Source organism: Peromyscus maniculatus, chromosome 8, assembly GCF_049852395.1.
Source record: "Peromyscus maniculatus bairdii isolate BWxNUB_F1_BW_parent chromosome 8, HU_Pman_BW_mat_3.1, whole genome shotgun sequence".
NCBI classification, from domain to species: Eukaryota; Metazoa; Chordata; class Mammalia; order Rodentia; family Cricetidae; genus Peromyscus; species Peromyscus maniculatus.
Genome location: NC_134859.1, coordinates 44,179,079 through 44,204,989, shown reverse-complemented (window position 1 = coordinate 44,204,989; position 25,911 = coordinate 44,179,079). Strand labels below are relative to the sequence as shown.

Sequence of the window (25,911 nt, the reverse complement as noted above, 5' to 3'; positions counted from 1 at the left end):
CAGTTCTACATATCAGCCATGGGTTCCCCTGTTCTCCCCACTCCCACCCCCTCCCCTTACCCCCAGCTCACCCCCCATTCCCACCTCCTCCAGGGCAAAGCCTCCCCCAAGGACTGTGATCAACCTGGTAGACTCAGTCCAGGCAGGTCCAGTCCCCTCCTCCCAGATTGAGCCAAGCGTCCCTGCATAAGCCCCAGGTTTCAAACAGCTAACTCATGCAATGAGCACAGGACTTGGTCCCACTGCCTAGTTGCCTCCCAAACTGATCAAGCCAATCGACTGTCTCACCTATTCAGAGGGCCTGATCCAGTTGGGGGTCCCTCAGCCATTGGTTCATAGTTCATGTGTTTCCATTTGTTTGGCTATTTTTTTTTCAATAATTGAGTAAAACCGAAATTTATTATAAGCCACAGTTGTCCGAGATTTATTATGTATACAGTATTCTGCTTACACACCAGAAGAGGGCGCCAGACCTCATAACAGATGGTTGTGAGCCACCATGTGGTTGCTGGGAATTGAACTCAGGACCTTGGGAAGAGCAGTCAGTGCTCTTAACCTCTGAGCCATCTCTCCAGCCCCGGTAATGTTTTAAAGATCTGTTGTACCCAGAGTCCCCCAAAGACCACCAAGAGACAAAATCCGATGCAAAAGCAAAGAGTCTTTTTATTGTTTTCAAGTTAACCCACGCCTCTCCTTCCATCTGACGAAGCAGCAGAGCAGGAGAGACCCTGAGTAGCAATGAAGCAGGGTTTCTATAATGGTTAGGGTAGGGGATCTGGGGAATTCCAACTCTATGTAGTTACAAGCTCAGGATTGGTGCTTACTTCAAGTTAGAGACGCTTGGTTTGAACTGAATGGAGAGTTGCAGCTGCAAGGAAATTGCCATCTCCTCTAGCAAACTATGTTACTGTATTTTGCCAGCAGACCCATTTCTTCTGATAGTTAGACATCCCATTTCTTATCTGCAGGAAACTCATTCCCTCTGACAGCTATGGTATACAATCTATAACAGCAGAAAACATCCCACAGGACATATCTGGTGCTTTGTTTATTATGCCAGTTATGTTATATCATATCCTTTAGGTTATGGCAGGAAATGTCTGGTGTGCAGTCCCTAATTGTCTGGGTCTAGGGGCAGCACATCTTCTGATGAGTTTCCCAGGGCCTAAGGATGCAGGAGCAGCACATCCTCTGGTGGGTTCCCCAGGGCCTGTGGCCCCCAGTCTGACCCTTCTCTAAGATGGCTGCAACCCTGTCATCCTCTCAGATCAAAAGTCACACTGTAAAAAACAAAAAACAAAGAACTCTGGGCCTGCACCAGAGGTGATGTAATTGCAGCCTTTGACTTTAAAAACCTTACCTGCCTTTGTTTGGCACCAAGGCCTCTCCCAGGCATGAGCCTGCCCTTCGTGAGCCAGCTAGAGGACTCATTTTATTAATTGGCTGAAGAAGGTGTGGTGATTCATGATTTTCTCATCTAGGTTATTTCAGTGTCTAACTCTTTTGTTAACCAAGAAATCCAAAGGAGCACTCTGATTCCCATTCACCATATGATGGCTCTGCTGGGGTGCCCTAAGATTTCTGGTAATGTTAATAACAAAGATTTGAGGAGAAAAGACTGCTGACCCAAATCATCATGGCCAAATTAATTAAAGCAAGCTTTTTTATTCATAGACATGGGCTGCCTCCCCCTAAGGTAGGGTTCAAGAGGTCAGCATTGGATGTGAGGAAAGCAAGGTTTTTATAAGGTCGGGAGCAGAGGGGGATTTGGCTGGCAAAACTGGAAGGGTTTCAGGAGCAGAACATGAGCATAAGTTAGTCATAACAAGATCTTGAAAGACAAGACTGCTAGGCAGATTGCAAGGTGGTCTAACAAGGCAGCCATAACAATAGGTAGTCATAGCAACCTTTTGACACAAAGGTAGGGTTGCAAGATGGTTATAAACAACTTTTTGAAACAAAGGCACGGTTGTCCTTTCCTGGAGCAGGCAGTACAGAACCATTTGTAATTAAGGTGGGGGCATCGCCCAATCCTTGAAAAACAGAGGTTTAATCATAAAGAGGAAAGAACCTAGTTTGTCTTTACTATAAAATGGCTTTTAAGCCTAAGATGGAGGCTGGCTGGTTCATTACTAACACTTTTTTCCTGCCTTGTAGACCCTTAATTGGCAGAGAAAAGGAGCCGTTCTTGCACCCCTTAAACGGCATCCATCAAGCTTGGCAGCAAGCACCATTATCTACTGAGCCATCTCTCACTCTCCGGCTTCTTTTTTTTAAACCACTTGAGATTTTTACAAGTGGTTAAAATAAGAGACAAGCTAGCCACTCAATCACACAGCTGCTAAGTGGTTAAAAACGGTTCCAAACCCAGCCCAACTGACGCCAGCCTGAGTTCTCATAGAAAAAAAAAAAACTTTCCGGAAGTGACAGTGGAGCTATGTCAGAAGTATGTAGCTGGGTGAAACATGTTCGGCCATTCTCAGCAAAACTGGGCCCCGATGTTTTGTCCTTAAATATTACTCCTTCCTTTCTTACTTATTTCCATTTCATGCGAGTTGAGATTTCCCCAGGGCTCGACCCCAAGAGACGAGGGAGGGGAAACTAACTTCCGGCGACTGGCGGAACTGTTTCCATGGAGACCGGAGGGTGGGGTGGTCCTCAGCCAGGTGAGATCTCGCGGTGCTCGGCCGGCGGAAGTGACGTGCCTCCCTCCAGGCTTCGGTGGGTCGAGGGGCCCCTCCTCCTAGAGCGGCGGCCTTTTCCCGCGCGAGCCACCCTTGCTGCCCGGGCCTCCAGCGGGGAAACATGGCGTCTGCTCTGGAGCAGTTCGTGAACAGTGTCCGACAGCTCTCGGCTCAAGGTGAGGCCTGTGCCGCAGGGGTGGGCCCGCACGCCGCGGCGCCGGCGCGGAGGCCGGGAGCGCCTCTAGCTCTAGCCTCTCCCCCCGGACCTGCTCGGGTCTCGGCCCTTAGGGCTGGAGCGCACGGCGGCGAGCAGCCCTCCGCGTGCTGTCGGACGCTGGCGTCCCCGCCGTCGCCTTCCCCTGTCTCGGGCTCTGGGTACTTTTTCCTCCCCCTCCCCCTTTGCCCCCCTCCCTTGGCTTTCGGGCCCCTGCCACCGTGCGCCGCTTGACAGTTTGGGGGCGTGACTTCCGCTAGAGGCATTCTGGAGCACCCATTGGTCCCTGGGCCATCCCTTCTTTCCGGTGATTGGTTAAACGCCCTGTCTGTCCTGACGGCCTGGCCGCCCTGTCCAGGCCTCTGGAGCGGCTGGAGGAGACTCCTTTCTGGGCTCCTTGGCTCTGAGGCCTGAGCCTTGGCTGGCCAGCAGCGCACGCTCGGAATCCTCCGCTCCTTTTTGGTCGTACCGAACTCCAGGGGAGCTCTCACTTGTCGGACTCCATTTCTAGGGCGTAGAATTGTTACTTTATTTTTCCCTAAATTGACATGCTGTCTGGTTCATTCATCTTAATCACTTGGACACACATAATCTTGAGCCAGAAAAATGTGATCTCTCCTTAATGGAGTTGAGGGAATTGAGTGGAGAAGACTAGAAAAAATGCTTGAGACAGTGCTTCTTATGGGATACAATAAGTATGACTACAAGCTATTGTTGACATCGTGGAAATTTCTGTGAGGTTAGACTCATCTCCGTTTGTAGAAGAGAGAGAGAGAGGAGGTGTGTCGGGACTGCTGTTATAAGGTTTAGATGATACTGTATGAAACCATGCAAAATAAATAGTAATTCTCGGTTCCTTATTAAGCCCACAGGCCACTTACATATTTGTGAGTTGTTTTGTTTTTTAATTATATCATTTATCTATACCACACAGATAGGATTTAAGTTAAGTGGGAGCGTGTTGGGTGATATTTTGTTTGTGTTCTGACAAATAAAGCTTGCTTGAAAGATCAAAGAGGCGGCCGGGTGGTGGCGTCGCAAGCCTTTAATCCCAGCACTCAGGAGGCAGAGCCAGGCGGATCTCTGTGAGTTCGAGGCCAGCCTGGGCTACCAAGTGACTCCCAAGAAAGGCGCAAAGCTACGCAGAGAAACCCTGTCTTGGGGGGGGGGGCGGGGTCAAAGAGGCAGAGCAGCAGCCATGACAAACAAAATATCAACCAACAGGAGTGTGGCAGTGTACTGCTTTAATCCCAGTCAGCGCTCTGGAGGCAGAGGTAGGTGGACCTTCTGAGTTCAAGGCCAGCCAGCACTACACAATGAGACACCCCCCCCCCCATCTCTAAATAAACAAGTTAAGTGGGGCTGGAGGATGGCTTGGGAAATACTAACTACCCTTCAGAGGACCTGAGTTCAGTTCTAGCATTGTTAGTGACTCCCAACTACTCGTAACATGAGCTCCAGGGAATCCAAAACCCAATACCTTCTTCAGGTCTCCTTGAGCACCTTCACTTACATGCACATACCCACATACAGACACATACATACAATTAAAAATACAATCAACCAGTTGGTGATGCACATCTTTAGTCCCAGCACTTAGGAGGCAGAGGCAGGAGAATCTGAGTGTGAGGCCAGTATGGTCTACAGAGTGAGCTCCAAGACAGCTAGGGCTGTTACACAGAGAAACCCTGTCTCAGGGGAAAAAAAAAACAAATAAATAAAATTAAGTATAGCACAGCCATACAATTGGACTCCTGTGCAGCTGTAGAAAGAAAAGTGCATATACTTTTTATGAACTGAAAAGGAATCTGAGGTCATCATTTAATAGCAGAAAGATGCTTAATAGTGTGTGTGACACACTCACATCCCTGTGAATAAAAAGAAAAACTGCATGCATCCATGGGCAAGCATCCCCATACATGTGGACTATCTCTAGAAGGATATGTAAGGCATTCATTGATAGCACTGATCTGTTTCTGAGGAAAGATAAGGGTGGCTAGAGTATGGAATCTGGATGGAGAGGTTTCTGTTAAATTTTATATTATAAACATGCTGTCTATAAACACGCATTTATGTTTTTGTTTGTTTTGGAGACAGGGTCTCACTATGTAATCCTGGCTGGCCTGAAATTTGCGGAGATCCACCTGCCTTTGCCTCCTGAGTGCTGGGGTTAAAGGTGTCTCCACCCCCAGCCACACTAGACCACTATTATTAAGTGGACTTTTTTTTTTTTTTTTTTTTTTTTTTTTGTCAGTTTGGAGATTAATTCAACAAGCTGCAGTAGGCACTTTATTCTCAAACTGGAGAAGTAGCATAGTCCCTCACACTTGACTTGACTTTGAATTACATGACCACCACAATCCCTTGTAGTTCAGGGAGGGCAGAGAGGGCTGATAGTTGAGTCACAGGGAATGTGTGTGTGTGTGTGTGTGTGTGCTCAGAGACTGTCTAAGCTGATGATTGAAGGGGAGGTGAGTCGGGTAGCAGGTGGAAGATCATATGTACAGAAGCACAAAGAGGAGAGAATAATGTGGAATGTTGATTTTTCTCAGCGGGGTGTGACTGAAGATGGGGGGCTGTGGGGATAGAAGTAGGAGGCGTGGCTAGAGAAACTGCAGAAACCAGGTACTAAATTGGCTCTGGAAGTTGAGCTGATGTGTTTGGATTTCTTGTCCTGTTTTGTTTTGTTTTGTTTTTTGAGACAGGTTTCTCTTTGTAGCTCTGACTGTCCAGGATCTCACTCTGTAGACCAGGCTGGCCTCAAACTCACAGAGATTCGCCTGGCTCTGCCTCCTGAGCACCTTGATTAAAGGCGTGCGCCACCACTGCCAGGTGTGTAAAAGCCATATGTATCCATATGAGAAGTGATAAAGTCAGCTTAAGACGAGAGAGGGAAAGGATGGAGCTGAGGAGCTTGGGGAATAAATTAAGTGCTGTTTGGTTGTGAGAGAGGGAGTGAGGGAACGTCTGTTTCTGGCTTGGGGACTAGAGGTGCTTTCTGGAGACCAGAGGGAGTGGGAAAGTGTTTCTCTGACACTTTGAGTTGTGAGGCATGGGCAAGTTGTTTGTTCTGGTCCTTGCCAGTACAGGAAGACATAACAGACATGACAGATCCTCTTTAAGGCGCACACCTTCAATCCCAGCACTCAGGAGGCAGAGACAGGTGGATCTCTGAGTTCGAGGCCAGCCTGGGCTACAGAAAGAGTTCTAGGACAGCCAGGTCTGTTATACATAGAAATCTGTCTCAAAAAAATTTAAAAAAAAAAAAATTATCCCTAAGTACTTGAGCTTCGAGAAGGAAGTCTGGAGAGGTCTTTAGCTTGGCTCGCACCCTAACTCAGCACTCGCGTTGTTCTGTTTTGCAGGGCAAATGACTCAGCTCTGTGAGCTGATCAACAAGAGTGGAGAGCTGCTTGCGAAGAACTTGTCCCACCTGGACACCGTGCTTGGGGCGCTAGATGTTCAAGAACACTCCCTGGGTGTCCTTGCTGTTCTGTAAGGGCATTTTTTTCTTTTATAGTTTTGTGCTTGTCACAATCTGCGCTTTCTAGTGTGCACCGGTGTGTGTGTGTGTGTGTGTGTGTGTGTGTGTGTGTGTGTGTGTGTGCGTGCGCGCGCGTGCACGCGCGCGCGCATGATGTTTGTTTGAAGACAGGGTCTCTCTGTAGCCCAAGCTGTCCTGGAACTCACTATGTAGACCAGGTTAGACTCAAACTAAGAGATCCCCTGTCTCTGTCTCTGAATGCTGGGATTAGTGTGCACCACTACACCTAGCTCCAGCTTTATCATTGTTTGGAAGATTTACTGACTTCTTTTTTAAGGTTTTCCAAGACAGGGTTTCTGTGTGTAACAACTCTGTATGTTCTAGAACTCGCTTTGTAGATGAGGATAGCCTCAAACTCACAAAGATCCTCCTGCCTCTTCCTCCTGAGTACTGGGATTAAAGGTGTGCACCACCACTGCACGGCCAAGATTTATTGGTTTTATGAGTATGAGTATTTTGCTTGCATATACAGATGTGTACTGCATGCATTCCTGGTGCACACAAAAGTCAGAAGAGGGTGTTGTATTCCCCTGAAACTGGAGTTATGGGTGGTTGTGAGCCACCATGTGGGCACTGAACCTAATCCAGGCAAGAGAAACCTAATCCAGGCAAGAGAAACAGGTTCTCTTAACTGCTAAGTGAACTCTCCAGCTTCCAGTTTCATCATTTTGACTCATTGTTTGTATTTATACAAGTTTGAAAGTTCTTTAAATTTTTAAAAAATGTGTGTGTATATGTTGGGGATGCCCTTAGAAGACAGAAGAGGAGCTGGAGTCAGAGGCAGTTGTGAGCCACTTGGCATGGGTGTTGGAAACTGAACTAAGGTCTTCTGCAAGAACAGGAAGTGTTCTTAACCTCTGAGCCATTTTGCCCCTTGGAAATGTCTTTTAAAAAAATGACTGGCTTTTACAACTCTAGGCATTATATTTTGCATTTATCTCAGAGACTTACCCACCTTTTCTAACTTAGAAAGAAAATAGACAATAGAATAGGAAAGTGTGGACTACAGTTCGTGACCTATCTTCTTATGGCCTGCCACAAATTTTTAAACCTATTGTAACTAGAGTTCCTTGTAACGGTGTCTCATAGAATTTGTTTTGCTGTTGTAGTATATGGGGATTTTGTCAGGGCATTTAAAATAATAAACATCTGGCCCCAATCACATTAGGAATTCTGTATTTTTAAAAGAAATTTTAAAAAAGATGTATTTTTCTTACTGATATGAAAGAGCAGATAGTATGTATATTTAAGATCTATGTAAAAACATACTTTTTACGTGTATTTGTGTGTGTTTACATGCATGTGCAGAGGGTCAGAGACAACTTATGGGAGTTGGGACTTTCCTGTTGTGAGGTTTCAGGGATCAAATTCAGTCCTCAGCCTTGGCTGTAAGCACCCTTACCCTCTGAGCCATCTCCCTGGCCCACTGTTTAGTACACGCTGGTCCTGAACTCACCATCTTCCTGCCTTAGTCTCCCTAGTGTTAGTGCCTATAACCATGAAAACACATTGATGCTGTATGGTGTCTTACCACTGTATGTCAGTTATATGTAGATACTGTGTGGGAAGAACCTTGAACTTGTGTCTGAAGCCTCACTTAAATCTATATTCTTTCACTTTCAGAAAGTGAGCCCTGAACTTCTGCCTTTTTTCAGGTGGACATCACAGTGCTTTGTTAACTGCTGTGAAATTGTTTCTGGTACATCTTAATAATTACAAATATATAGTGACATTGTTAAATGGTACTGTATAGATGAAGGTAGCCAAACGAAAATTTAGATATAGGAGAATCAACCATTTTTCTTGAATTAATTTCAACAGTTGTTGTTTTAAGAGATCATGAACTTTGCTCTAGAGCCCTAGTGGTGGCAGCTTTCTATCCTGAAATTCTCTGCAAGCCCATCCGAACGTGTCTCATGGCAGCCATGACACCATCTGCCTGGTTACTCAAGATGGGTCATCTGAGTGCTCCCTGTTATGTCTGCCCCTCTTTCTTATTTTGCCTGTCAGCTAATTCTTTCAATATTCCAGACAAGAAACGGCATCCAACTGGCCACAGCATCTTGAACCTGGGCTACTGCCTCAGCCTCCTGCCACACCATCCCTCTCTTTGCCTTACTTGAGTACATTCTCTCCAAAATAAGAAAAGTAACAAGAGATTAAATAAAATGATGTGTATTTATTTTGTTTGTGTGGAGGAGGGACATGTACGTCGTCCCACATGTATAGAGGTCATTGGACAGCTCACCACAGTTGGTTCCCTCCTTCCTCCATGTCACTCTTGGGGATCAAATTCAGGTTGTCAGGCTTGGCTGCAAATGCCTTTACCTGCTGAGCACCATAGTGGCCCTGAGCAACTCATTCTTTGTGGTTCTTCAGTACAGGGTGTCTCTGTGTAACAGCCCTGGCTGTCTTGGAACTCGCTCTGTAGATCAGGCTGGCCTCAAACTCAGACCTACCTGCCGCTGCCTCCAAGGTATGCTACCTGGCTAGCAACTGATTCTTAACTGAGTAAGTGTCCTGACCACTTGGGGCTTAAAGAAAAAAATAAATAAACGAAAAACCCAATTACATTGGATACGTGATAAAAGTTTAGACTCAGTTATTCATAGATGTTATTTATATAACCTAATGATTGACCTCATCTAAGGGTTTTTTCCATTCTGAACCTGGCCTAGGGGTGCACACCTTTAATCTTAGCACTTGGGAGGCAGAGATAGGTGGGTCTCTGTGAGTTTGAGGTTAGCCTGGGCTACATCATGAGTTCTGGGACACCCAGAGAGGGCTCTGTAGAGAGGCCCTGTCTCAAAAAAAAAAAAAAATGTTTTTTTATTCTGAATGTTGTCCTTAACCTCTGTTTGTATCTTTGTTCTGTATTGTGAGGAGGGGAAAAAACAGGCCAGGAATATTTGGTGGATTCTGATACTTTATTATTATTATTATTATTATTATTATTATTATTATTATTATTTCCCCCCCTCCTGCCAAACAGGACTTCTCTCTGTGTAGTTTTGGAACTTACTCTATAGACTAGTCAGTCTGACCTCGAACTCAGATTCACCTACTTCTGCCTGCCACGTGCTGGGATTAAAGGCATGTGCCACCACTGCCCAGCTTGTTTGTTTTTTGTTTTTTGTTTTGTTTTGTTTTTATATTTTTTCGGTGTTTTGCCTGCATGTATACATGTGCACCACTTGCATCCTTGATGCCTGTGGAGATCAGAAGATTGTATCAGATCCCCTAAAAAAAGAAGTTATGGTTATGAGCCATCATATAGTTCTGAGACTTGAACCCAGGTCCTCTGCAAGAGGGGCCTGGAGAGATGGCTCAGTGGTTAAGAGCACCGACTGCTCTTCCAGAGGTCCTGAGTTCAATTCCCAGCAACCACATGGTGGCTCACAACCACCTGTAATGAGATCTGGTGTCATCTTCTGGCCAGCAGGGACATACCCAGGCAGAACACTGTATACATAATAAATCTTTAAAGGAAAAAAAAAAAAGAGTAACAAGTACTTTTAATCACTGAGCCATCTCTCCACTCCTGTGATACTTAATCTCACAGAGGTGGGGTAGACTTCAGGCTTAAGTTGTTTCTGTCCTTTACCATATGAAATACAAGATAATTTGGTTCTTTTTCTCCCCATTCTAGGTTTGTGAAGTTTTCGATGCCCAGTGTTCCTGACTTTGAAACACTATTCTCACAGGTTCAGCTTTTCATTAGTACTTGTAATGGCGAGCACATTCGATATGCAACAGATACATGTAAGCTAATAATATTTCCTCTTCCTGAATGTATTTTCTTTTGTAGTGTTTATATTTTCAATATTTTGTTATTGTTTTTTGTTATTGTTACATCTAGTTGCTGGGCTTTGCCATCAGCTAACAAATGCACTTGTGGAAAGAAAACAGGTAAGAAATGTTATTCAAATACTCATAGTTCTGTTAAAATGTGTGTTTGACTCGTGAACTAGCATAGTGAACATCTAGGTTTAGTACTCAACATTCCAATATGTGTGGTTCCTGGAGAGCAGCCTTTGGCTAGATGTGATGCCTCCAGGGAGGTGACTGGTAGTGAGGATTGTTTTTGAAGCTGCAAGTCTGGGCTGGAGATGTGGCTCAGTGGTAGAGCAGTTGCTTGGCATGTATGAGGTACTTGGCTCCATGCCCAGTGCTGAAGGAAGAAAAAAACAAAACAAACTGAAAACTGCCAATTAGTGCCCTTTGTATTACAATGATGCTATTTTTGTTTTTTCCTTTTAGCTTTTAACTATGATTTTCACCTTCTAAAACGCTGAAAGGATAATATAAAGACTTTTTATATGCTCTTGACTTAGATTCTCCAAATGTTAGTGTTTCCCTGCACTTGTTTAATCCCCCTCCCCCCATTGAAATTCAATTGAGATATTTGTTCCTTATCTTAAATACTGCAGTGGGGGCTCTCTAGACATTCTCATAGACCACAGTGAAGATGGTCGGCATCTGGAAATAGATCTTAAGATAATACTCTCACAAAACCACAGAATAGCCAGAAGTGGCCAGCTATATGGTTGATGTTCTCGATGGCAGAAGCAGACCTCAGAGCATAGGTTGATAATCTGTTGTTTCTCTTTAGTTTGCTTTCACTTGCAATGGTTCGTAGACTTTGCCTTTGGCACAAATTATGATTTGGGTGTTTTCTTTTTTATTTGAAAATGAACTTTTAAGGCTAGGAGGCTGAAGGCAGAAGGAGCCTTTGATATTCTGTAGTAGCACTAAGCAGTTTGGTTAGAAGCTGTGAGGATAGAAAGGTGGGTCAGTGGTTAAGAGCATTGGCTAATGACCTGGGTTCCATTCCAAGGATCTACATGGTGAGTTATAACTGAATATAACTCCAGTTCCAAGGCATCCAATCTTCTGGCTCTAGGGCACCCAGGGCACCAGGTACTCATGTGGTACGTGGACATACATGCAGGCAGAAAAACCTGTACACATTAAACAAAAACAACAACAAAAAAAAACTTAGTAGTGCCAGCACTTGGGAGGTAGAGGCAAGAAGATCATGCATTCAAGGTCATCATTGGCTACATATCTAGTTCAAGGTTAAATTGGGCTATGCATCCCTGTCTTGGGGGTGGTTAACTACTGTGTCTTTTCTGAGTGGTGGGGGAGAGAAGAGGAGAGCTGTTACTATGCCTCTCTTTATTGAAAAAGCTGTAAATTTATGTATGTATTTTTAGCCTCATATTTGACCAGAGAGTTGTGCCTCACTTGAGGCTGAGTACTGTTGTTTGTAACTGGGGGTGGGAAGCAGTCTGCTCATGATATGTGGTTATAAATTGAGTCTTGAGGGCTAATACTCTGTGTGAAAACATGCTAGTACCATCATTCACAAGCTTAGCTTCTAAGTTACGGTGCTAATCTGTGGTGAATGATGCAGAAAAGTTCTCTTTGTTTAACTATTAGGAAAGTACTCTAGTTTTGTATGCATGTAGCCATGTATGCTGAGGTCACAGGTTGGCACTGGATATCTTCTTCATTCACTCTCTACCTTGTTTTTTTGAGATAGTCTCTCATGGATCTAGAGCCCTCTGACTGTCTAGACTAGCTAGCTAGAAAACCAGAGAGATCCTCCTATCTCTGGCTCCTGAGTGCTGGAATTCTGAGTGTGTACTGTCACATCCAGCTTTTACATGGGTTCTGGGGATTGAACTCAGATCCTGGTACTTATATGGCAAGAACTTTACCACCTGAGCCATCTCCCCCACCCTCAAGAAAATAGTACAGTTTATTACTGATACTCAGTTGATTTAAAAATGATGTTGAAACTAAGTATTCCAAGAAACGTATCAAAACACTTTCTAACTAAATAGAGGCAGACATTTCCTGACATAGTATGGAAACCTTATTGCTACGGAAGGAACCTATCAATTAGTGTTGTTTTTTATTTGTAAGTGACAACATAAGATCCAATGTGCTGCCAACTTTGAGAACTTATCTGAAAGAGATGTCATTTCTGACAGCCCCTTCGAGGAATTGGCATCCTTAAGCAAGCCATAGACAAGATGCAGATGAATACGAACCAGCTGACCTCAGTCCATGCCGATCTCTGCCAGGTATGCAGCAAGTATGTGATAACACCTGGTATTGGTGTGAGGCTGGTCGTGGGCACTTGTGGTGTAGAGATAATGGGTGTAGAGTGTCTTGTAGGGGTTGAAATATGGAGGATGGGGCTTACAAATAGGATCATCATAACGGTTGTAGCATTTTTGAAATTTAAGTCATTTTCTGTTCACTAAATTATGGAACTTAGAGTAAAAACACAGGCAATGTTTTGTATCTTGATACATTTTTTATTTATCTTGATCTAAGTAACTCAAAGTCCAAAAGACTCCCTAATGTGAGGAGGTATGATGAGGTCTCCCTGCACTGTTGCTAGCCACAGTTCTTTTCAAAGTTGGTTGTAGCTCTGTGGGTTTGGTCCTGGATTTTGGCACCAAAATGGGAGTTTTGCAACTCTGGGGGAGAAGTATCCTGGCCACTTGGGGAGTCAGGTGACGGCTGGAGCTGTGATGAGACAGCAGCCCTGGAGGTATCCCAGATATCTCGAGCTGCTGGGACAGCTCAGCAGGGAAGGGTATCCTGACTGTTCGGGAGAGTCGGTCTGTACCTGGTGTGGTGGGGGATGGTCTCCCCGCAGGATATAGCAATCCTGCTCCTCCTAGAGAGCCGCTACAGCTGAGCTTTGCTCAGCCCCCACTTAAGGGGGCTTCCCAGCAGAGCTCTGCTTCTTCTTCAGTTAAGATGTTGCTTCTTTTGCTTCACTCGGCAAAAGGGGAAACCCCTGGAGAAATGGCTCTAGAGAAAAGTGTTATTTTTTCAGCTCTCCTTTGCTCTGTCCACTGAGGGACGTCTCAGCAAGGTTTTTCTGTTCAGCTCCTCCTTGCTCTCTTTACTATGGGACATCTCAGCAAGGTTTTTCTCTGCACCAGTGAATGAAGATCTTCACACCCAAAACTCCTTTGAGAAAGAGATTTATTTGGGAAGGAGGAGTCCAGGAGAGTAGCTGCCTCTGCCAGGGTGGAGAGAACAGCCCACAACTGACCAGGCAGTGTGGTTTATATAGGATGTCTTGGGACAGAGTCAACCAGGGATTGGTTAGTTTTTTTTCTGCCCAGAGATTGGTCGGTTTTGTAAGCTATGGGCAGAGATTGCCCTGATTTCAGAGCCAAACTGTGTTTCTTTCACAGGCCTTTCTTGGCTTTTTGACACTAATTCTAAGGCCAGGGCATATTTCTTTCACTGACTGATTCCAGGGACCAAGAGTGTTTCTTTGGTACTGGTTTCAGAGTCAGGCATGTTTCCTTGGTTCTGGGTTTGGGGAGAGAGTGTTCATTTCTCTGGCTCAGGTCCCAAACCCAGGCTGTGTTTCTTTCCCTGGTTCTGGGCTCCTGGGCCAGGGTGCTACTTTCCTGCTCTGTGATTGGTTGGTTTCACAGGTTGGTTGGCCAGGGGCAGAGATGGCTCTGATCCAAACCATCTTTCCCTAGTTCTGGGCTCCAGGGTCAGGGTGGGTTTCTTTAGCCAGCCCCTCTTCCCTACAGCCTTCGTTAGTACTTTCTTGTGCATTTCTTCTAAAAATCGTTTACACATACAAGCAAGTGTATACACCTACTTTTTCTTTAAAAAACAAAACAAAGCCCACAAATCCCAGTAATGTGTGGATTTCCATATAGTTTGCTTTTTCCTATTTAATGCATCTTGGAGATGAATATGTGATGTGCATTATGCTACATAGCCTTCTGTAATATGAATAGGTCGCACTGGAGCTAGACTGTGGAGTGTTTGTGGTGTGGACTACCGACATGTTCCTTTTTCTTAACATCTTTCATTTTTTCAAAGTGCCCCTTATCTAATTTTTAGACGAGGGCTGCTCCACAGTGAGTGCAGGCCTCTCCACTGTGGCCCTTGTTGGGTACATCATGTCCCCTGTGTACTTGTGCATTTGTTTTGGTGTTTGGTTTCTCTCTCTCTGTAGCTCTAGCTGTTTTGGAGCTCTCTTTGTAGACCAGGCAGGCCTCAAATCACAAAGATCCATCTGCCTCTGCCTCCCAAGTGCTGGGATTGAAGGCAGTACTGGTCTGTTTTTGTTTTACTAGTTCAGTGAATCGAAAATGAATTCTATTCGCTCATCCAGAAACTCATGAGTGGTGGATGGGTACTGAACTGTGTCTGTGAAATTCTGATTTTCAGTTTATCTGTGATTTGTTCTACCTTAGTGTTTTTACTTTGTTTTATTTTTATCTTTTTTTTTTTTTTTTTTCTTTCTTCCCCCAGACAGAGTTTCTCTGTGTAATAGCCCTGGCTGTCCTGGAACTCACTTTGTAGACCAGGCTGGCTTCGAACTCACAGAGATCAGCCTGCCTTTGCCTCCTGAGTGCTGGGATTAAAGTCTTACACCATCATTGCCTGGCTTCTTTTCTGTTTAAAGAGAATCTTACTCTGTAGCCCAGGCTGGCCTTGAATTTGCAGCAGTTCTGCTTCAGCCTCCTGAGGATATAAGTGTGAATGACCACACCCATCAGGAAATGCTTTCTTATTCTAGAGGTTAAGAAAATGAAATATAATGTGTTAATTTTATGTCATTAATCAACTGTAAAGCAAAATAATATTATCTTAAAATTTTGGACTCTGAGTTTTCTTTTAAATCTGCCATGGTGAAATTTAAAATGATTTAATACAAATTTCTTTATAGCTTTGTTTACTAGCAAAGTGCTTTAAACCTGCCCTTCCATATCTTGATGTGGATATGATGGATATCTGTAAAGAGAATGGAGCCTATGATGCAAAACACTTTCTGTGCTACTATTATTACGGAGGGATGATCTATACGGGACTGAAGAACTTTGAAAGAGCACTCTACTTTTATGAGCAGGTAATCAGTTCTCTAAAGACTGTGATGTGGTTCTGAACTTGTGATCAGAACAATCCCAGAGTGTTGCTGGTTCTTACATACTAGGAGAGCTAAGGTTTAAAAAGACAGGCAAGGATAGTCTGTTAGCAAGGATTCAGGGAATTTAGGACCCTCATAATTGTGGGCAGGATTGCAGAATGACAGGCACTTTGGGAAAGAGTTCAGCAGTTAAGATAAAGCTCAGGTGCCGGGCAGTGGTGGCGCACTCCTTTAATCCCAGCACTTGGGAGGCAGAGCCAGGCGGATCTCTGTGAGTTCGAGGCCAGCCTGGTCTGTTGAGCAAGATCCAGGAAAGGCTCCAAAACTACACAGAGAAACCGTGTCTGGGGGTGGGGTGGGGGGAGACAAAGCTCAGGATCTGAGGACTCAGCTTAGTGGAAGAGTGTCTACCTTGCTCATAAATTCAAGGTTTGGCTTGAACTCTAAACACCAAAAGACAAACAAAAACAATTATAATAAAGCATGTGACCCAGCAGTTTCACTCCTAAGAATATATTCAAGAGAAATAAAAAACACTGTACACATAAAAACATGTAGAACCAAAAGGTAGGAACAGCCCAGCATACTCATCAGCTGAAGAACGTCCACCTGCAGAATCATTTAACCATGTAAAGAAGGGAGGTGCTGGCCTCAGGACTGAACACTTGTTGAGGTAAAGAAGTCAGTCACAAAAGATCACCTATTATGATGCCTTTTGTACAAGTGTCCAGAGACAGAAAGTAGAGTGTGGGTGCCTGAGGTTGTGAGGAAGGGGAACGATGACTGCTGATGAGGAGGGCTTTCTTTTTGAGGGACTGGGGTCTTCTAGAATTAGATAATGGGAATTGTATCACAAACTAGTAAAGGTAGTGGAAACCACTGAATTATATACTTCAAAGGTGTAAATTTTGGGCAGTGGTGGCGCACGCCTCTAATCCCAGCACTCAGAAGGCAGAGCCAGGTCTCTGTGAGTTCCAGGCCAGCCTGGTCTACAGAGCGAGATCCAGGACAGGTTCCAAAACTATACAGAGAAACCCTATCTTGAAAAAACAATTAATTAATTTAATTAACTAATTTTGTACTGTGAGTTATATATCAATAAAGCTGCCACAAGCCACAAATGCTGGCATATACACAGGAGCTCGGTAGGCACTTCTTGATTTCCAGGGCAGCCATGGGCCATAGCAAGTGTCTATCTCAAAAAAAAAAAACAAAAACCAAAAGTGTTATATACTGAACCTGGCAGGGGAGACACCTTGATCAAGATTGTTTTCCCAGAGTGAGGCTTCTCCATTGTACTGGGGATGAGCCCACCTACGCCGTTTCCCCAGCTGCAGAAAACTCAGAGCAGACTTGGAGGTAGTTGGGGACTTTTCACACCTCCCCCTTTTAAAATAGTGGCTCAGCAGGTAAAGGTACTTGCCCAGCCTCCTGACTGGGGTTTGGTCCTAAGGGCCACATGTGGGAAGAGAGTCACTCCCACGGATGTCTCCTTTGACTAAATGTTCACTGGTGTATGCACATGTGAACACTCAGTAAATAAATAGATGTAATAAAAATATCCTAATAATAATGGATATTTAAGTCTTGTCGTTTTATAATAAAGGGATACATGTACTCAGTTGGTGTTTCCTGCTGTATTATGCCATCTCTTCACACTCCTCATTCTTCTTTTGCTCAGGCTATTACTACTCCAGCCATGGCAGTCAGCCATATCATGTTGGAATCATATAAAAAGTATATTTTAGTGTCTTTGATATTACTTGGCAAAGTACAACAGCTGCCTAAGTACACATCTCAGATTGTGGGTAGATTTATTAAGGTAAGTTTTAAAAATAAAACTGATTTTCTTACATTCTATAGTAGTTTGTATGTGAAGACATTGTAACAATGCAGTCTTTTTTTTCTTTTATTTTATTTTACAATACAGTTCAGTTCTACATGTCAGCCACGGATTCCCTTGTTCTTCCCCCTCCCCTTCCCCCCAGTAACAATGCAGTCTTGTAAAGCCTGATTCCAGACCCTGCTCTGGACTTAGACTGTAGGTGTTTAAGCTCTTGTGGTGGGGGGATTTGTATGTTGTATTTCTTTATTACATTTTAGTGAAAATATTGCAAATGTAGTTCCGATTTGATTGAACTTTAATTTATTCAAATATTAGGATGCCTTACTGAAGCTCTATTTAACTACTGTCTTGTTCCAGGTCTCCCTGACAACCAAACTTTGGGACAAGGTTTAAAAATAAAATAATGAATTGGTTTTTTGTTTTGTTTTGTTTGTTTGTTTTAAAGTGCATATAGAAAGAGGATTGGGGAGATAGCTTAGTTGATAAAGTACTTGGCGTGAGTTTGATTCCTAGAACCCATGTGAAAAGTTGAACAAGGCAAAACCAAGTGGTTCCTAAGGCTCACTAACCTTAGGCGAGTCTCAGGTCCTACTGAGACATTTTGTGTCATCAAATAAGTGGATGGCTCCTGAGAAATTACACATAAGATGGACCTCTGGCCTTCGTTTGGACACATGCATGTGTGTGCACATGACAAATACATACATGTGGGCTGGGGACATAGCTGAGGCCTGGCATGCTCAAGACCCTAGGTTCAATCTCCAGCTCTGCAAAAAAAATTAAATAAATACCATATGCTCATGACTTCTTTTTATTTCACTTATTTTTCTTTCTTTCTTTTGTTGTTTGTTTTTGTTTTTTGGAGACAGGGTTTCTCTGTAGCTCTGACTGTCCCTGGAACTCTATAGACCAGGCTGGTGTCGAACTCAGAGATCACCTGCCTCTGCCTTCCAAGTGCTGGGATTAAAGGTGTGCACCTCCACCACCAGGCTATGACTTCTTTTTAAATTGAGCAGTTGCAAAGAGTTAGGAGATTGCAGTGCTTTTGATAATAATGTCACTCTATCATGAAACTCAAAATTTTAAGGCTGGGCATGATAATGCACATCTTTAATCCCAGTACTCAGGAGGCAGAGCCAGTCGGATCTCCGTGAATTTGAGGCCAACTTGGTCTATATAGAGTTCCAGGACAGCTGGTGCTCCATAGAGAGACCTGTCTCAAAAAATAAATAAATAAAAAGACCCTCAGAATTTTAGGGACATCGGTCTGATATCATGCTGATTTGTTGACAAATGGCCACCTGAACTTTGCCTTAGAGCTCCTCATGGCTTTCAAGACACTTGACTGCCTTGTCCCCCACAAAAGGGGAAGGTAGCTAAAAGTGCTCCATGGGAAAGTGATGAGTGCGATCCTTTTAGGGGAGACATAATCAGAGCACCATTGAGAGCTACTGAGCTCTCTAGTGGCCCTGAGCAGACAGTAGACCTGCTGTAGGAGAAATGCCTTTTGTAAAGTGATTGTCTTCAAAGCTCCGAGGGTACTCCTAAGAATTAGTTAACTTACTCTAATGTGGATGGTAAGACAAGACCAGTCAGAGGTGCATTTGAATCAGTTTCAGTCTGATGGTGGTGCTTGGGCCCTTCTACATTCTTTCTGCTCTGCCCAGTTCCTGAATGGAAATAGCAAGTTGTCCTGTTGCACCTGGTAGAGAATGTGGGGTGAGAGGCAGTTGGGAATAATGATTTTGACTTCATTTTTCTCATTTAACTTACCAGTACAAAAAGTAGAACCACTGATAGAGAAAAGATGTGTGTCTTTGTAAGTTATTAATAATAAATTATTTCTTAGTGGATTTCTGTCCTTGGTCTTAAAAAGAATCATTTGTTTTAGATAAAGTGCAATATGCATTGTATGGTCTCAAAACAAACTGCTATAATTTTTTTCTTACCTTAAACCTCTAGCCTCTCAGCAACGCTTACCATGAGTTAGCACAAGTTTATTCAACGAATAACCCGTCAGAGCTCCGGAACCTGGTGAACAAGCACAGTGAAACTTTCACTCGAGATAACAACATGGGCCTGGTGAAGCAGTGCCTGTCATCTCTCTATAAGAAGAACATTCAGAGGCTAACAAAGGTGAGGCAGGTGCTGCCCCCTGGAGGTGGCTCTGTCTGTCCTTGGACCTGGTTTCCTTTTCTTTTCCTCTTCAGCACAGAGGAAGCAGGTACAGGATAAAGTGTGGCAGGATTTCTACACTAAGAGAGAATCTGTTGCAGCTGGGTTCTTAGAAAGAGTTTGATTGATACCTTTTGGTCTTTTCAGGGCTAGAGCAGGGTATTTGAGAAGAGGAGCAGGTGAAGAGGAAGAAAGGTAGGCGATACGGCTACACTGGGAGGCAGAGAAGTAGCCCTGAAGGGGTCATCAGTTCTAAGTGGGGAATGGTGGGTGGCTAGCGATCACTGGCCTTGAACTTCTCAGGCTGTGCTGATCTCTGCTTAGACTTGAGAAGACTGACATTACCATCTAGTCCAGAGTTAGATGAGCCACATGTGGTTAAGTCATAGGATGTAAGGAACTTTTTATTTATTTATTTAGACAGGATTTTGCTGTGTTGACCAAGTGGGCCTTAAACTCATGATCCTCCTGCCTTAGCCTCCAGAGAGCTGGAGTTACAGGTGTGCTCCACTGTGTCCTGTCTTCATTTTTATGTTGAAGGGTTCTGATGATAAGAAATGCCTGCTGGGCCTAATGGCATGTGCATATAGTCCTAGCTACTTGGAAGGCTGATGAGGGAGGATTCTTAAGGCTAGCTGGAGCAGCATAGCAAGACTCTGATTGGGGGGGGAGGGGGATACGCTCTTTATAAGTGTTTGAACTGTGAAGAGAAGCATATAAATTTAAATCCCCTGTTTAAAAAGTGGATGCTGGGGCTGGAGAGGTGGTTCAGCGATTAAGGGCATTGACTGCTCTTCCAGAGGACCTGGGTTCCATTCCCAGTACCCACATTGCAGCTCACAACTGTCTGTAAATCCAGTTTCAGGGGACTTGGCACCTTCACACTTAACATACATGTAGGCAAAACAAGTGCACATAAAATAAAAATAAAATTTTTTAAAAGTGTATGCTGCAAGTAATAGGAATTGTACTAAGAGAAGCTTAAATAGCACTTGGCTGTTGGGTAAGGAGTATGCTCATAACCTGACAGTGACAGCTGGTGAAATGATAGGGTCCCATTCCCAGGCTCTGCCCACATCATCAGTAGCTGGTAGTAGGAAAAGTTGTAGGAGCAAAATCAAGCTGTAGCCAGGATGCCTAGCAGCAGAAAGTGAGGGTGGATGCTTTTGGATGAGAAGCTAAAGAAGCAGAGTAGGGAATTGGGCAGGTGGAGGTAGACAGGCCATTGGGGACACAAGGTCTAGAGGAGAAAGGGGAGTAAGGAGCTGTCACTGATTAGCAGGAGGAATTCCTCGCAATAGTCTAGACTCTACAAAGAATAGTGGTAGCTTCCTGATTCAGAGAAGTCAGCAGAGAATTGGTAAGAGGTTGATTTGTAAGAGGAAAATAAAGACTGTGACAAAGGAAAGCCTCTCAGAAAAGTTGAGAAACAAATGTAACCTGTCAGCTAGACAAACCAACTGAAATCTAATATGGTTGGGTATGGTGGCACATGCCTGGGACTCCAGCACTTGGAAGGCAGAGGTAAGCAGATCTCTTGAGTTCAAGGCCAGCCAGGGCTACATAGTGAGACCTTGTCTTGAAATGTATGCAGGCATTGCTGTGAAAACCATCAGTTACAGTTGACACTGTGATCCAGTTACCAGCTTGTACTTTTGAGGTAGCAGTATAGTCAAATGTTTTCTAGTTCAGATAGGGTAATCTGGAACAAAATAAGCACACAAAAGAAAAATAAAATGTTAAGAAAAAAGAATCGAATCAAATAAGGAGGCTCTTAAAGTGGTGAGGTCAAGCTGAGGCAAGTGGCTCATAACTCATGTGTTCTGGGTCCTTCGTGTGCCAGCAAATGGTAGGTCATAAAATACTGAGTTCATGAGCACTCTTCAGGACATCTAGAGGAGGACCACCATAAAGTGAGGAAGGCAGGACATTGTCCACCCCAAAGGGCAGATCTCTGATGGTGGTAGTTACACTTGGCATCAGGTGCTAGTACCTGAGTAATAGTAGCAGACAAGAGAAAGGAGTTTCTAGTTAAATGAAGCTTCTTTCTTACTAGAAAATCAGAAAGAAGTTGTTCATAGAAGCCTCAGCAGATAGACCATGCATGCATTAATGTTAGTGATGGAAACCCTGTCCCAAGGTGGCCAGGTGTAGGAATTGTTGAATGGGGGTTTTACCTGCCACATCCATTGTAGAGGGGTTACTCTTCTGTCACTGTGTCTGGACACTAGTTGGTTGTTTTTGTTTTTGAGACGGTCTCACTGTGTAGCCCTCTCTGGCCTAGAACTTGCTAATGAGACCAGGCTAGCCTTGAACTCACAGAGATCCACTTGTCTCATCCTCCTGAGTGTGTTTAAACATACCTGGCTGGACATTAGGTTTTAGATTCCTCTCATGTCTCTTCTCTTTGTTTTTGTGAAGACAGTCATCTACAAGGAGCATGCCAGTCTCCCCTTCTTTTCCTCAGTATGTCCTGAGCCTCTTTCCATAGCAACCTAAGCCTGTATCACAGATACTGCAGATCCTCTCCCACTAGCTGACCAGTGGAAAATGCAGCCTTAGTATGGTTTTCCTAATGATGTGAGAATGAGCATTTCTCTCTGAGAATGTCCCTTTGACTTCCTTTTCCACGTTTGCATAGTCCTTAATACTTGACTTTTTTCTTAATTTAAAACTGGCCATTCATGTATAGGGAATTAACTGTTTCTGGTTACTCCTCTGGAGAGTGACCGCTAAGACCACTGGTTTCATTCATTTCAAGTGGTTTTTAAACATTTACTGGTTTTATATGAGTGTACTTGTACACATGAGTGGAAAGCATGTGGAGAACAACACATGGGAACCAGTTATCTCCTTCCACCATTTGGGTGTCGGGACTGAACTCAGGTTGTCAGACCTGGCAATGGGCACCGTTACTCAGTGAGCCATCTCGTCAGCCCACAAGTCATTTTCACAAAGAAAGATTTATCTTATATAGCAATGGAAATAATGCAGAACACATTCAGTACATAGTTTTTTTTCCATTTCTATGTGTGATTAATTGACTTCTGATTTGCAGACCTTTTTAACACTATCGTTACAAGATATGGCAAGTCGTGTGCAGTTATCTGGACCTCAGGAGGCAGAGAAATACGTCCTACACATGGTAAGTATGTTTTAAAAGTTTTAACTAGTGGATTTTTGTTCTTAGAAAAAGCAGTGGGTGTTCATTATGAAAAAAATAAGAAGTTTTTAAAAAGTGAATGTTCAAAATCAACCACTGTTGACATTTTGGTCTATTTCCTTAAGTCAGATTTCCTAGTCATGGCTGCATTACTGCAGAGAAGTGAATGAGACAAGTAACTTTATGAAGAGAAAAGATTAATGTAGCTCACATTTTGGGTCCAATATGAGATGGTCTCATTGGTCGGGCCTTTGGTGAAGGTGGCACATGATGATAGGAGCATATGTAAGGAGCAAACCAGAAGAGAAGGACGGGGGTTTCATAGTTCCTTGCAAAGATACACCCCTAGAGCCCTCCCACTAGGCCTTTTCTCCTAAAGTTTCTGCTCTCCAAATAGTACCTACCACCCTGTAGACAAAGTTTCAGTCACAGTGAATCCTTGAGGACACTCAGACAGTTAAATGTACTTGTACAATATACACCATGGTTGTATCCAGTTTAAGTTCCTTATTTATTATATTTAAGTCAATTGAAATTTCCCTGAAATATTTCAGATACAAAAAACATAAAGTAGTGCTATTATGCTGATCTGTGATAGGATCATTTGATTACAAGTATGTATGCTGAAGCACCCTCAACATCAAGAAAGTCTTGCCAATAAATAAATAAATAAATAAATAAATAAATAAATAAATAAATAAATAGTAGCTGAAGCAGTGTGCTTTGCCGTATTGATTTCCATTCTCAGTCAAGTCCCATCTCTCCTTGTGGGCAGTATCAGTCTGGCTGCACGTGGCAGTAGAACTGACAGACTGCTAGGACAGACACACACACATACACACACACACACACACACACACACACACACACACACACACACGGCAACCAGCTTACATCATAAACGTTTAAGGCTAATGATTTAGAGGGCTTGTTGCTCTTCTAGAAGACTTGAGTTCAGTTCTCAGCATCCATGTCTAGCACCTCATAAACTGCCTGTAATTCTGGCTGGCCTCTGAGGGCACCTGACATGTGGCACACACTTACACAGACATATACACATAAAACAAACCTTTAAAAGACTTTGCGGCCCTGGACGACAGGCTGGTGAGGCAGGGTTCTTAAGCTACCATTTTACTAGGTAATGTGCATAAAGGTACACTTAAATGGGTATTCCACTGCACACATTTTCTCTCTTAAAATTTATTATTTTGTGTGTGGGTGTTTTGTCTGCACCACATGCATGTAGTACCCCCAGAAGAGGACTTTGGATCCCCTCAGACTGGAGTTCTAGACTGTTGTGAGCCATCATGTGGGTGCTGGGTATAGAACTTGGGTTTTCTGGAAGAACAGCCGGTGCTCTTAACCACTGATCCATTGCTCCATCCCCCACTAAAACATTTTCAAAAGACGAAGATATCCGTGAAGGTACAAAATATAACCAGCTTCCAGCCCTAGCCCTAGTTAAAAAGTTCGGTGATGTTCTGACTTCTAACAGTTTGTTTGGTTGTTTGTTTCAAGCTTTATCTGAAAGGTGGATGATGCATGCTTTGTAAGAGCCATGCATGTAGATGTATTTATAGTTCTTCTCTTTTCAGGATGTAGTGTCACGCTGTCCTTCCATTCTAACTATGTGGCCATCGAGTTCATTTTCTATTCTGGGTTACAAAAAGTGCTGTTGTGGTGAACCATAGTCCGGATGGAATTTAAGTCTGCAGTAACTTACATCTATTGTTAGAGAACTCTGAATTCTATTAATACTCTTTGGGCTGGAACTGCTATCTCGTTAAACTCATCTACTGTCTCTTCCAAAGCAAAGAATGACCATTTTAGACAGCTTGTTCCATTGCTCACAAGTGAGCCAAACAGTAGTCACACTGGAAAGCTGGGCACAGTGGCTCATTCTGTAATTATAGCAGTCAGGAGCTTAAAGTAGGAGGATTGTTATGGCATCCGGCTATGTTGGGTTTCCTAATGGGTGGTGAGTGGGGTATAGGTCAGCCCTGCCTATGGAGTGATACCTTGTTTCAAAACAGAACAAAGACCATGGAGTATTTTTAGGGATCAAAATAGCTATCAGGACTTCTGTTTGCTACTGCTTTTGTAACTTTGTGTCAGTGAGATAAGTCCCCAGTCACTGATGTAACTAAAACAGTGACAGACCTTGAAATTACTTTGAAATCAGCAGTAGTAGAAAAGATTGCAGAAAAAGCAGAGCGTAATTTCCACTGATGAAACAAAAGCATGTTGTAGCCTCATGTTTTAAAATGCAGAAGTAATAGAAATCATCACTCAGCACTTGAGGCAGGGTCAGGTCAGTCCTGTGAGTCCAAGACCAACCTCATCTACATAGTGAGTTCAGGCCAGCCAAGGCTGTAGAGTAAGACCCTGTCTCAGACAGTAGCAACAGTAAAAATAAGAAAAATAAATTATGTGACTATGACACACTGTTTAAAAATGCAAGGGCAGAGCTGGGCACAGTGCTACACACTTGTCATCTCAGCACTAGCAGGAGGATCTCTAGTTCTAAGCCAGCCTGGGCTGATATATATATAAGATTCAGTCTCAAAAACACAAATCCACCACGAAAAAGAAAAACAAAGCAAGCTGAGACTGTAGCTCAGTGCTGTAGTACCCACCTGCCATGTGTGAAGCCTGGGCTTTAATCTTTAGCTCTGCAGATGGAAAAAGAAAGATGGAGCCTTAACATTAAATAAACTGAGACAAAAAAAAAAAAAAAAAAAAAGAACCTCTAAGATACATTGCTGTGCTGGGTAGTGTTGGCACACACCTTTAATCCTAGTACTCGGGAGGCAGAGCCAGGCAGATCTCTGTGAGTTCAAGGCTAGCCTGGACTACAGAGTGAGTTCCAGGACAGGCTCCAAAGCTACATGTAGAAGCCTTGTCTTAAAACAAAACAAAACAAAAAAAAGATACATTGCCATTATAGAAAATATCTAATTCAAGCTGTATATAGGATTGCACATGTGTAATCCCCAGTACATGGAAGGTAAAGATAGGAGAATCAGGAGTTCAAACTCATCCTTTGGCTACATAGAGTGTGTGGCCACATGAGATCCATGTGTGGCTACATGAGATCCTGTCTCAAAAGAAAAAAGTCTGGTACAGGCACATTCATAGAGAAAAAGCAGGTTAGTGATTGCCAGGCTGGGAAGATGAAGGCTAGGGAATGGCTTCAGGTGGGTGAATGTCTTGAGACAGTTGCAGATGTTTAGGAACTAAGTAGAGGTGGTGACTGAAAACAGTTAAATCCCACTGAATTGTTGACTTGAACATGATTAACAAAGGGGCTGGCGAGATGGCTCAGTGGGTAAGAGCATGCTGGCTGCTGTTCCAGA

At 43.6% G+C, this 25,911-nt stretch overlaps 1 protein-coding gene across 4 annotated transcripts in view; it reads left to right on the top strand.

Annotated features, from left to right (window-relative positions):
* The first annotated feature begins 2,647 nt into the window (after positions 1–2,647).
* The window catches only part of Cops3 (COP9 signalosome subunit 3), a 29,208-nt gene continuing 5,944 nt past the window's right edge, over positions 2,648–25,911 (top strand). Inside the window, exons 1-9 of one of the 4 annotated variants that reach the window (XM_006973621.4) lie at positions 2,648–2,860; positions 6,264–6,393; positions 10,092–10,204; positions 10,302–10,351; positions 12,442–12,534; positions 15,174–15,353; positions 17,053–17,193; positions 19,180–19,353; positions 22,451–22,537. In XM_006973621.4, the coding sequence (XP_006973683.1) occupies positions 2,806–2,860; positions 6,264–6,393; positions 10,092–10,204; positions 10,302–10,351; positions 12,442–12,534; positions 15,174–15,353; positions 17,053–17,193; positions 19,180–19,353; positions 22,451–22,537 (1,023 nt within the window). In that variant the 5' untranslated portion in view covers positions 2,648–2,805. Of the gene's footprint in view, positions 2,861–3,357; positions 3,638–6,263; positions 6,394–10,091; positions 10,205–10,301; positions 10,352–12,441; positions 12,535–15,173; positions 15,354–17,052; positions 17,194–19,179; positions 19,354–22,450; positions 22,538–25,911 lie in introns of those variants that run through there. The other 3 variants (XM_015992475.3, XM_076542475.1, XM_042284114.2) reach the window with 3 other exon arrangements.